This window comes from Meleagris gallopavo, unplaced genomic scaffold, assembly GCF_000146605.3.
Source record: "Meleagris gallopavo isolate NT-WF06-2002-E0010 breed Aviagen turkey brand Nicholas breeding stock unplaced genomic scaffold, Turkey_5.1 ChrUn_random_7180001858501, whole genome shotgun sequence".
In the NCBI taxonomy this organism is placed as follows: Eukaryota; Metazoa; Chordata; class Aves; order Galliformes; family Phasianidae; genus Meleagris; species Meleagris gallopavo.
The window spans coordinates 2,432-14,865 of NW_011124445.1; the positions used below are offsets into that span (position 1 = coordinate 2,432).

The 12,434-nt window shown below is 60.4% G+C and overlaps 1 protein-coding gene across 1 annotated transcript; it reads right to left on the reverse strand.

Annotated features, from left to right (window-relative positions):
• Positions 1-267: 267 nt before the first annotated feature.
• Positions 268-12,428, reverse strand: LOC104915899 (sodium/potassium-transporting ATPase subunit alpha-2). Its single transcript, XM_010726852.3, has 17 exons — positions 12,306-12,428; positions 12,110-12,214; positions 11,955-12,014; positions 11,008-11,211; positions 10,385-10,498; positions 9,704-9,838; positions 9,268-9,385; positions 8,194-8,462; positions 7,171-7,369; positions 6,453-6,562; positions 5,928-6,062; positions 4,661-4,850; positions 3,631-3,806; positions 3,284-3,420; positions 1,599-1,749; positions 595-763; positions 268-509 (listed from the first exon to the last, which is right to left on the reverse strand). Exons 1-17 carry the CDS (start codon positions 12,357-12,359, stop codon positions 283-285), a joined length of 2,553 nt encoding a protein of 850 aa, XP_010725154.1. The 5' UTR covers positions 12,360-12,428; the 3' UTR covers positions 268-282.
• Between the last annotated feature and the right edge of the window lie 6 nt (positions 12,429-12,434).

Sequence of the window (12,434 nt, forward strand, 5' to 3'; positions counted from 1 at the left end):
GGGGCAGCCATGGGGCATCTATGGGGCAGCTACAGAGCAGCCATGGGGCAGCCATGGAGCATCTATGGGGCAGCTACAGAGCAGCCATGGGGCAGCCATGGAGCATCTATGGGGCAGCTACAGAGCAGCCATGGGGCATCTATGGGGCAGCCATGGAGCATCTATGGGGCAGCTACAGAGCAGCCATGGGGCACCTATGGGGCAGCCATGGGGCAGCCATGGGGCAGCTATGGGGCATCTATGGGGCAGCTACAGAGCAGCCATGGGGCAGCCATGGGGCATCTATGGGGCAGCTACAGAGCAGCCATGGGGCAGCCTTGGGGCATCTATGGGGCAAACTGTGGGGCAGCTGACCATGTCGGTGCCCAGGTCGATGCAGAGGATGGTGACGGTGCCGAGGGGCAGCGGGATGTTGGCGATGATGAAGAGCAGGAAGGGCGTGATCTCGGGGATGTTGCTGGTCAGCGTGTAGGCGATGGACTTCTTCAGGTTGTCGAAGATGAGGCGCCCTGCGGGGACACGAAGGGTGGGGGGGGCGGATCCGTGTCACCCTGCGGCCGCGGTGGCCCTCGGGGACGTGGGGGTGGCGGTCACCTTCCTCGACGCCGGTGACGATGGAGGCGAAGTTGTCGTCCAGGAGGATCATGTCGGCTGCCTGCTTGGACACATCCGAGCCCGCGATGCCCATGGCGATGCCGATGTCCGCCTTCTTCAGCGCCGGGGAATCGTTCACGCCATCCCCCGTCACCGCCACGATGGCACCCTGAGGGGTCAGGGGTCATGGGGTGAGGGGTCTGTGGGCAAGGGAAGGGGTCATGGGGTCACAGGATGAGGGGCCAGGGGGCCATGAGGTTGTGACCCATGGGGTCGCAGGGCCGGGGGTCATGGGGTCACTGGATCATGAGATCAGGGGGTGAGGATTCAGGAGGGTGAGGGGTTATGAGGTCATGGGTCACAGGGTCAGAGGGTCGTGGGGGCAGAGGATGAGAGGTCAGGGAGTAGAAGTCATGGGGTCAGGGAGAAAGAGGTCAGGGGTCATGGGTCAGGAGGTGGGGTCATGAGGTCATGGGGTCAGAGGCACAGAATGAGTGGTCGGGGTCACAGGATCAGGGGTCATGGGGCCACGGGGTCAGGGGTCATGGGGTCACTGGGTGAGGGGTCAGAGTGAGGGTCAGGGGTCACTGGTAACAGATTTGGGGGCAGGGGGCAACGGTCATGAGGTCATGGGGTGAAGTGGTAGGGGTCAAGAGGTCATGGGGTCACAGGGTGAGGGGTCAGGAGTTCAGGGGCCACAGGGGTCAGGGGTGAGGGGGCGTGGGGGTGGGGGCACTGTGGGGACAAGGACATTGCAGGGGTAACGTGATGGATGGGGCCACCGCGGGCTGGGGACACTGTGGGATGGGGATGGGGACACTTTGGGGACATCACAGGGACGCCACCACGGGGCTGGGGACATTATGGGGATGGGACACTACAGGGTGGGGACACTACAGGGACACAGGGATGGGGAAAGTGTGGCGTGGGGACACCTTGGGGTGGGGACACCTTGGGGTGGGGACACCTTGGGGTGGGGACACCATGTGGGGACGGCGGGGCACCTGGCGCTGGCAGCCCTCGACGATGATGAGCTTCTGCTGGGGGGAGGTGCGGGCGAAGACGATCTCGGTGTGGTTGCGCAGGATCTCGTCCAGCTGCTCCGACGTCATGTCCTTCAGGTCGGAGCCGTGCACCACGCACGCCTTGGCCTCCCTGCGGGGTCACAGCCCAGGGCGCCGTGTCCTCAGTGTCCCCATGTCCCCAGCGTCCCCGTGTTCTCACATCCCCATGTTCCTTTATTCTCCATATCCCCACATCTGCACAGCCCCATGTCCCCTTGTTCCACTTCCCCATGTCCCCACATCCCCACGTCCCTTTGCCCCCTCCATGTCCCCACATCTAGGCACCCCGTGTCCCTCCTGTCCCCATGTCCCTCCTGTCCCCATACCCCCACGTCCCTACGCCCCTTCATCCTCCGTATCCCCACATCTGCACAGCCCCATGTCCCATTTCTCCACGTTCCGATGTCCTTATGTCTCCACATCCCTACATCCCTTTACCCTCCATACCCCACACGAGGACACCCCCAAGTCCCTCTTGTCCCCATGTCCCCACGTCCCTTTATTCTCCATATCCTTTTGCCCCTACATCCTTCGTACCCCCACTCCCCATGTCCCCATGTTCCACTTCCCTGCGTCCCCACCTCCCTTTGTCCCCATATCCTCCATGTCTCAGTGTCCCCATTTCTCCATGCCCCCATATCCATCCCACTCCCACCTCCCCATGTCCCTTTATTCTCCACATCCCCATGTCCCCATGTCCCTTCATCCCCCATACACCCAGGGAAGCGGCGGGCCGAACGCTGCGGAGTCACAGCACGTGGGGATACGGTTAGAGGGCTTGGGGTGGTGGGTTGAGGTCAGACCTGGTGGTCCTAGTGGCCTCCTCTGACCTTAACAATGCTATGATCCTATAACTCTATGAGTGGGATGAGTTGGGATCAGACTAGATGACCTTAAAGGCCCTCTCCAACCTTAACGATGCTACGATCTCATTTAGGGACACGGTGAGCAGGCACAATGGTGGCACTGGTCGATGGTTGGACTGGGTGATCCTAAAGGTCTTCTCTGACCCTAATGGTGCTACAATCCTATAATTCTACGAGACGGATGGGTTGGGATCAGACTGGATGACCCTAAAGGCCTCCTCCAACCCTAAGTACTCTACAATCCTATGGAGGGACAGGGTTAGCGTGCACGGCAGTGGCGTTGGGTTGATGGTTGGTCTGCGTGATCCTAAAGGTCTTTTCCGACCTTAATGACACTACAATCCTGTAACTCTGAGTGGGATGGGTTGATGATTGCACTGGGTGACCCTAAAGGCCTTCTTCGACCCTAAGTACTCTTTGATCCTACTTAGGGATGTGGTTGGTGGGCACAGAAGTAGCGTTGTGTTGATAGCTGGCCTGGGTGATCCTAAAGGTCTTTTCTAACCCTAACGACACTATGATCCTATAACACCATGAGTGGGATGGGTTGATGGTCAGAATGGATGACCCTAAAAACCTTCTCTGACCCTAACGATCCCATGAACAGCCACGTGGAGACGGGTGAATGGTTAGACTGGATCCTACAGCTCATTCCCAACATGAATGGCTCTACAATCCTACAATCCTACAGTACTCAGTCCTCTCACCCCCCGTGTCTGGGTGCCCCGTGTGTGTAGACCCCACACCCCAAACACGTACCGGGGGTTCACCTGGCTGACGGGGATGTTGAGCCGCGCCGCAATGTCCTCCACCGTCTCGTTGCCCTCCGAGATGATCCCGACCCCTTTGGCGATGGCTTTGGCCGTAATGGGGTGGTCCCCCGTCACCATAATCACCTGAAGGATGGGACCACCCCCACGAACCCCTGTTAGCCGTAATGGGGTGGTCCTCCATCACCACAATCACTTGACGGATGGGACCACCTCCACAAATCCCAATTAGCCGTAACGGGGTGCCCCCATCACCAGAACCACCTGAAGGTCGGGACCACCCCACAAACCCCCGGCTATTTGTGGGGTCAGCAAGGGGTTGGGTCGGGGTCTCACCTTGATCCCAGCACTGCGGCACTTGCCGACGGCATCGGGGACGGCGGCGCGGGGGGGGTCGATCATGGACATGAGCCCCACAAAGCAGAGGTCGCTGGTGGGGAAGTTGACCTCGTCGGCATCGAAGCGGAAACCCCGCGGGAATTTGTCCGGGGGCAGGTAGAGGTGGCAGAAACCTGGGGGGAGTGGGGGGTGACGGGGCTGGCCCACCACCCCCTCTTGTCCACTTGCCCCCCGGTGCCGTGTCCCCTGTGCTCCGCTTCTTCCATGTCCCCGTGGCGCTTGTGTCCCCACATCCCTATATCCCCATGTCCCACTCCTCCGTGTCCCCAAGTCCCCATGTCCCTTTGTCCCCATATCCTTCGTGTCTCCACATCCCTTTACCTTCCACATCCCCACACCTGGACACCCCGTGTCCCTCTTGTCCTTCTACCCCCACATCCTTTTGCCCCAATACCCTTTCTACGCCCATGTCCCCATGTCCCCGTGTTCCTTTGTCTCCATATCCACCATATTCCCACCTTCCCACGTCCCTTTGTTCCTATATCCTCCATATTCCCAATATCCCCACATCCCTTTGCCCTCATATTCTCCACATCCCCACGTCTGGACATCCCATGTCCCTCCTGTCCTCATATCCCCATGTCCCCGTATCTTTATGTCCAAATGTCCCCATGTCCCCCTGTCTCCATGTCCCTTTGCCCCCATATCCTCCATGACCCCACATCTGGACACTCCATGTCCCTCTTGTTCCCATGTCCCCATGTCCTTTTGCCCCAGTATCCATCCTACTCCCATGTCCCACTTTTTCATGTCCCCATATCCCCCGTATCCCCATGTCCTCACGTCCCATTGCCCCCACACCCTCCCACCCCATGACACCACTCCCCCAGCACGCGCTCCCCCGGCCCCCCCAGCTCCATGTAGCATGAAGGCCCCCAAAGACCCCTATAACCCACCAAATCCCCCCATAACCACCCCATAACTTCCCCAAAGCCCACCCAGCACCTCCCCCAGGCCCTCCCCATACCCAGCACGCGCTCCCCCAGCCCCCCCAGCTCCAGGTAGGCGTTCTGGAAGGCCTCCTTCATCTCCTCGTCCAGGGGCACCTCCTGGCCCTGCAGCAGGATTCGGGAGCAGCGCTCCAGGATGCGCTCGGGGGCCCCTTTCATCACCAGGATGTGTCCCTGGGGGTCCTCCTCCCGCTCGTGGATGGAGAGCTGCAGGGACGGCCACGCGTTGGCACCACACCTCGGCTCCCCCATCCCTTGGGTCCCAAACCCTTGGGCACCCCAACCCCTGGATTCCCATTTCCTTTGGTCCCCAAACCTTTGGGCACCCCAACCCCTGGATTCCCATTTCCTTTGGTCCCCAAACCCTTTAGTCTCCAAACTCCTGGGTTTTCAAACCCGTGGGTCCCCAGTCCCTTTGGTCCCCAAACACTTTGGTCCTCAAACCCCGGGGTCCCCAATCAATTTGATTTCCAAATCCTTCAGCCCCAATCCCTTTGATCTCCGAATCCTTTGGCCCCAAACTCTTTGATCCCCAAACCCCTGGACCCCAAAAATCTTGGATCCCCAACCCCTTTGGTCTCCAACCCCTGAGTCCCCCATCCCTTCAGTCCTCAAATGGTTGAGTCCCCAAACAGTTGAGTCCCCAAAATCTTGGTGGGTCCCCAGGCCCTTCAGCCCCAGAAGCTTGGGTCCCTGATCCCTTTGGTACCAAATATCTCAGGTCCCAAATCCCATTGGTCCCCAAACCCCTCAGTCCCAAAACCCTTGGATCCCTAAATCCTTGGGTCTCCAATCTCTTTAATCCCCAAACTCAGGGGTCCCCAAACCCCTAAGTCCCCAAATCCTTTGGTCCCAAAACTCGAGGTCCCCAGTCTCTTTAGTCCCCAATCTCTTTGGCTCCAGGCCCTTCAGTCCCCAAAAGCTTGGGTCCCTGATCCCTCTGGTCCCAAATCTCTGGAATCCCAAATCCCATCAGTCCCCAAACCCTTGGATCCCTAAACCCCTGGGTCTCCAATCCCTTCACATTCCCACCTTCCCATGTCTCTTTGTCCCCATATCCTCCATATTCTCCATGTCCCCATGTCCCAAACTCATGTGTCCCCAAACCCCTGAGTCCCCAAATCCTTTGGTCCCCAGTCTCTTTAGTCCCCAGTCCCTTCTGTCCCCAAATCCTTCTGTCTCCAATCCCTTCCTTTGGTCCCCAAACCGCTGGGTGCCCAATCCCTTCAAACCCCTTTGGTCCCCATCCCGTGTCCCCACCCCGTGTCCCCGGTGCGGCCCCACCTGGTACTTGTTGGTGGAGTTAAAGGGGATTTCGGTGACTTTGGGGTTCTTGTCCCGCATCTTCTTGACGGAGCCACACGAGAGCTGGATGCACTTCAGCAGCGCTGACTCGGACGCATCGCCTGCGGTGTCGCGCTGGGGGGGAGCGAGCGAGGTGACACATGGGGACAGCAAGAGATGGCAGTGATGTCACCCCAACACCGGGGTGGGGATGGGACAGGGATGGGGGCAGGGGCAGGGATGGGGTTAAGGTTGCTTGGGTTTAGGGTTGGGGTTAGGGTTAGGGTCAGGGATTGGGTTAGGGTTAGGGTTAGGGTTCGGGTTAGGGTTTGGGTTTTGGGTTAGGGTCAGGCTTGGGTTGGGGCCAGGGGGTTAGGGTTATAGGGTTATAGGGTTAGGGTTATAGGGTTAAGGTTATAGGGTTATAGGGTTATAGGGTTATAGGGTTAGGGTTAGGGTTATAGGGTTATAGGGTTAGGGTTAGGGTTAGGGTCAGGTTTGGGTTGGGGCCAGGAGGGCACTGACCTTGGAAATGGAGATGTTCTCCTGTCCCGGTTTGAAGACGGCGCGGTTGCAGAGCCCAGCGATGCGTGCCAGCGCAGCCCAGGTGGGCGAGCGCTTATCAAAGGTGGCACCTGGGGGACAACGTCTGTCACAGCCTGAGTGCCCTGGGGTCACCCCCTGGGGGGCTGGGGACATACCCTGGGAGTGGGGGCAAGAGGGTTGGGGTGTCAGAGGACTGGGGAACCAGAGGGATTGGGATATGGGGTTTGGGGACTGAAGGGATTGGGACTAAAGGGATTAGGACCCAAGGGTTGGGGACTGAGAGGATTGGGGACCCAAGATTTTGGGGTCCAAGAGGACTGGGGACTGAGAGGACTGGGGACCCAGGGATTTGGGGGCCCAAGATTTTGGGGATCCAGGCTTTGGGGACCCAAAGGTGCAGGAAATACGTGTGAAGGAGGTGGGAACCCAAGGATTGGGCATCCAGGAAATGAGGACCCAGGTGATGGGGACCCAAGGGTTGGGGAGACGATGGTTGTGGTGTTCAGAGTTTGGGGAAACCTTGGGATGGGGATCCAGGACTTGGGGACTCAAAGCTTGGAAATTGAAGGGATGGGGCACCCAGCGGTTGGGGAATCCAGGAAATGGGGATCTGCGGGATGGGGAGCCAGCGGTTGAGGAATTCAGGGAATGAGGACCAAAGGGACGGGGACCCACGGGATGGGGTGCAGTCACCCACCCGACTGATCCTCGGTGGTGTCAGCCTCGTGGATCTGGTTGTCGAACCACATGTGAGCCACCGTCATGCGGTTCTGGGTGAGGGTCCCGGTTTTGTCGGAGCAGATGGTGGAGGTGGACCCCAATGTTTCCACTGCCTCCAAGTTCTTCACCAGGCAGTTCTTGCGTGCCATGCGCTTGGCCGTCAGCGTCAGGCACACCTGGAGGGGCACCCACGGGTGTCACAGAGAGCCCATGGGGCTGAGTGGGCACTCATGGGGCTCACAGGGCGCCCGTTAGACTCATAGGGCACCTGTGGGGTTTATAGGGCACCCGTGGGTCTCATTGAAGCACCTATGGCTCACACAGGGCACCTATGGGGCTGAGAGGAATCCATGGGTTTCACAGAACACCCATGGGGCTGAGAGGGCACCCACTGCTCTCATAGGGCATCCACGGGGCTGAGAGGGCACCCATTGATCTCACAGGACACCCATGGGGTTTACAGGGTGTCCATGGGACAGGACAAAGGAAGGGATTGGAGACAGAAGGATTTGGGGACAGAAGGGACTGGGGACTAAAGAGACTGGGGACCCAGGTCACTGATAGGGCTCATAGGGCACCTGTGGGGCATAGAGGGCAACCATGGGGCTCATAGGGCACCCATTGATCTTACAGGGCACCCATAGGGCTGAAAGGGCACCCGCTGACCTCACAGGGTACCCATGGGTCTCAAAGAGCATTCATGTGTCCCGTAGAGCATCTATGGGATGAGAGGGCACCCATGGAGCTGAAAGAGCACCCATGTGTCTCATAGGGCATCAATGGGGATGAAAGCACCCATGGGACTCATATAGTATCTATGGGGTTCATAGGTCACCCATGGGACACATAGGGTGCTCACGGGTCTCAAAGGGCACCCATGGGGCTCAGAGGGCACCCACTGATCCCACAGGACACCCATAAGAGGGAACCCAAGGCTCCAAGCCCAGTGTCACCAGCACTCCCAACCCACTGGCCCCTCTGCCCCATCGGCGGCCCTTACGGTGACGGTGGCCAGCAGCCCCTCGGGGACATTGGCCACGATGATGCCGATGAGGAAGATGACGGCCTCCAGCCACGTGTAGCCCAGGATGAGGGAGAGAATGAAGAAGGAGAGGCCGAGGAAGACGGCGACGCCGGTGATGAGGCGGATGAAGTGCTCGATCTCCATGGCGATGGGCGTGCGTCCCACCTCCAGCCCCGAGGCCAGCGAGGCGATGCGCCCCATCACCGTGCGGTCCCCCGTGGAGATGACGATGCCTCGGGCGGTGCCTAAGGGACACCCACAGGGGGAGGGGACAATGGGACATCTGTGGGGCTTGTGGGGTACCCGTGGGGCTCATGGGGGGGACCCGTGGGGCTCACAGGGCATCCATGGGGCTCACAGGGTGTCTATGGAGATTGTAGGGAATCTATGGGTCTCATGGGGCACCCGTGGGGCTCGTGGGGATCCACTGAACTCACAGAATATTCATGGGACTCAAAAGGCATCCGTGGGGATTGTAGGGCATCTATCAGGCATGGACATCCGTGGGGCTCATAGGGCATCTATGGGTCTCATGGGGCACCCCTGGGGCTCATAGGATATGAGGGACCCATGGGGACCCATTTATGTCATAGAGCATCCATGGGGCTCATAGGGTGTCTATAGGGCTCACAGGGCATCTACAGATCACACAGGGCACTCATGGGGCTCACAGTACACCTATGGGGCTCATAGGGCACCCAATTATCTCACAGGGCACCCATGGGCTCAGAGGGCATCAAAGGGTCCCACAGAGCACCCGTGGGGCTCATTGGACATCTATGAGTCTCCTAGGGTACTTGTGGGGCTCATAAGGCAGCTATAGGTCTCACAGGGCACCCATGGGTCTTACAGGGCATCTGTGGGGCTCACGGGGCACCCATTGGTCTCACAAGACACCTACGGGGCTCATAGGGCACCCATGGAGCTCATAGGGTACTTATGTGTCTCACAGGGCACCCATGGGGGACATGGAGGGGCGGTGGTAGCACCCACCCCCCTGGGTGCCACTGGGGACGCGGTGGGGACACGGGGACAGCCGTGGGTGCACACCTTCCACGCAGTTGGTGGAGAAGAAGCAGATGTTGCGCGTCTCCAGGGGGTTCTCGTGGGTGAACTCCGGGGAGCGTGTCTGCGGCTCCGACTCCCCCGTCAGAGAGGAGTTGTCCACCTGCCAGGGGACGGGGCAGCGGGGGGACAGCGGGGGTGGGGTGACAGAGGGGTGACAGTGGGAACGGAGTGACAGCGGGGTGACAGTGGGGACGAGGTGGCAGCGGAGTGACAGAGGCGTGGTAGTGGGGTGACAGCGGGGACAGTGGGTGACAGGCCAGTCCCAGAACCCCGTCCCATAGCACACCCGGTGCCCACCCCACACCAGTCCCAGTTCCCATCCTGTACCAGCCCTGGTGCCCACCTCACAACAGAGCTGGTGCCCACCCAGTATCACCCCACCCCAGTCCCGGTGCCCATCCCGGTGCCCCCCGCCCACCTTGCAGCCATGGGAGGAGATGATGCGCATGTCGGCAGGGACGCGGTCTCCTCCCTTCACCTCCACCAGGTCGCCCACTACCACGTTCTCCGCGTTGATCTGGATCTTCTCTCCCTCGCGGATCACCAGAGCTTGCTGTGGGGTGAGGGGCACCATCAGCTGCTGGGCACCCCTGGGACCCCCCCACCCAGTGTGGAGCGGGGACCTGGAGCCACCTCCCATAGCAGATGGGTGCCCACCCCATCACAGAACTGGTGCCCACCCTGTACTGGTCCTGGTGCCCATCCTATACCAGTCCTGGTGCCGACCTCATCGTGGTCCTGGTGCCCGTCCTGTAGGAGTACCAGGTGCCCATCCCGCCCCAGTCCTGGTGCCCACCTCATAGCAGACTTGGTGCCCATCCTATACCAGTCCTGATGCCCTTCTCATCCCACTGCCCACCCCATACCAGTTCTGGTACCCACCCATCCCCATCCTAGTACCCATCCTGTAGTGGTTTTGCTGCCCATCGTATACTGGTCCCAATGCCCACCCCATCCCAGTCCTGGTGCTCATCCTATACAGGCCTGGTGCCCACCCTGTACCAGACCTGCTGCCCATCCCATATGAGTCCCAGTGCCCATCCATCCCCGTCCTGGTGCCCATCCCACACCCCACCCCAGTGCCGGTGCCCCACAGCACCTGTGGCACCATGTTCTTGAAGGAGTCCATGATCTTGGAGCTCTTGGCCTCTTGGTAGTAGGAGAAGCAGCCGGTGACAATGACAACGGCAGCCAGCACCACCCCCAGGTACAGCTGGGGACAGGCATGGGGACAACGCGGTGACAATCGGGGGCACTCTGTGTCCCCCCCACAACATCCCCCCCTCGTGCCCGTGTCCGAACAATGCCCACGTCCCCATTGTTCCATGTCCTACTGTTCCACGTCCCATTGCGTCCATGTCATTCCCACGTCCCTGTCCCCTTATGGTAGCAATGTCCCCTGTAATGCCCATGTCCCATTGTTCCCACATCATCGCCACATGTCCCCACCTGTCCCCACATGTCCCCACCTGTCCCCGCAGTACCATGTCCCCATCCCTGCATGTCCCTGTGTGTCCCCCCTGTCTCCATGTTCCCTTGTCCCCACCATCCCCACGTCTCCACCATCCCCTTAGTCCCCCCGTCCCCACCGTCCCCCTGCCCCTCCATCCCCCTGTCCCCATGTGCTCCCATCCCCCCCATCTCCCTGTCCCACTGTTCCCCTGTCCCTGCTCTCTCCCTGTCCCCCTGTCCCCCCGTCCCCCCGTCCCACCACCCGCTCACGTTGTCGTTGGAGGGCTCATCCTCCATGGCAGCCTGGATGCCGTATGCCAGGAAGCAGAGGATGGCTCCGATCCAGAGCAGGATGGAGAAACCCCCGAAGAGCTGACGGCAGAACTTCACCCACTCGGGGGTGGTGGGAGGGGGGGTCAGCGCGTTGGGGCCGTCCTGCGCCAGCACCTCCGCAGCGCGGGCATTGCTCAGCCCCTGTGGGACAGCAGGACGTGGCACATGGGGACGTGGGGACACGTGGGGACACGTGGGGAAATGGGGACAGGTGGGGATAGGGATGTGGGGACACATGGGGACAAGTGGGAATGGGGACGTTGCACTGTGGGGACACGGGGATATGTGGGGACGTGTTGGGATGGGGATGTGTCACTACAGGGACATGGGGACACGTGGTGAAATGTAGGGACATGTGGGGATGGGGAAGTTGTACCACGGGGACATGGGAGCACATGGGGACACATGGGGACATGTGGGGATGGAGACACGGTATTGTGGGGACACAGGGACAGGTGGGGACATATGGGGATGGGGATGTGGCAGTGCAGGGATATGGGGACATGTGAGGACACACGGGGACATCTGGGGATGTGTGGGGAAGGGGATGTGGCACTGGCGGGGATGTGGGGACATATGGAAATGTGGGGATGGGGATGTGGTGCTGTGGGGACGTGGGGACACATGGGGACGTGGGGATGTGATACTGAGCATATGGGGACACATAGGGACACAAGGGGTTGGGGATGTGGCATGGTGGGGACGTGGGGACATGTGGAGACACATGGAGACAGGGTGGTGGCACCAGATATTGGGACACATGGACACAGGGTGGTGGCATATGGGGATATGGGTACAATTGGGGACAGGGTGGTGGCACCACATGGGGACACATGGGATGGGGACACGTGGGGACAGGGTGATGGCACAGGGCGACGTCTCACCCGGGACAGATCCACCTGGTACTTCCTTCCCAGCTCATCGAGGGACAACTTATGGTCATCCTGAGGGGGGAGGGGACACACACCGGACGTCACCACGTCACCCCATGTCCCCAACCCCCTCGCGATGTCCTCTGTCCCGTCCCCCCCCTCCTCACCAGGTTGACCTCCTTCTTCAGCTCATCCAACTCCTTCTCCTTCTGCTTCCGCCGCCCACCCCCATTCTCCGACGTGGTGGCAGCGGGGGAATATTCGCGGCCGTCCTGGGGGGGACATCGTGGGGACACCATGGGGACACCGTGGGGACAGCGGCGCTGAGGTCACACGGAGCGGTGCCACCGCGGCCGTCATTACCATGGGCATGGATGTCACCGCCAGCGAGGGCGTCACCGTGGCCACCGGCATCATCGAGGGGACAGGACGGCAGCGCGGGGTGGAGGCGTGGGGACGGGGGGGTCGCCGGGGTCATGGGGGGTCAGCAGG

What these genes read in the sequence shown, in the direction of transcription:
- LOC104915899 (XM_010726852.3), bottom strand. Translation starts at nt 12,359, where the DNA reads ATGATGCCGGTGGCCACGGTGACGCCCTCGCTGGCGGTGACATCCATG. An exon ending in CGGTGACATCCATGCCCATG is followed by an intron (nt 12,215 to 12,305) that starts GTAATGACGGCC and finishes TGTCCCCCCCAG; the next exon opens with GACGGCCGCGAATATTCCCC. An exon ending in TCTCCTCCCATGGCTGCAAG is followed by an intron (nt 9,386 to 9,703) that starts GTGGGCGGGGGG and finishes GTCCCCTGGCAG; the next exon opens with GTGGACAACTCCTCTCTGAC.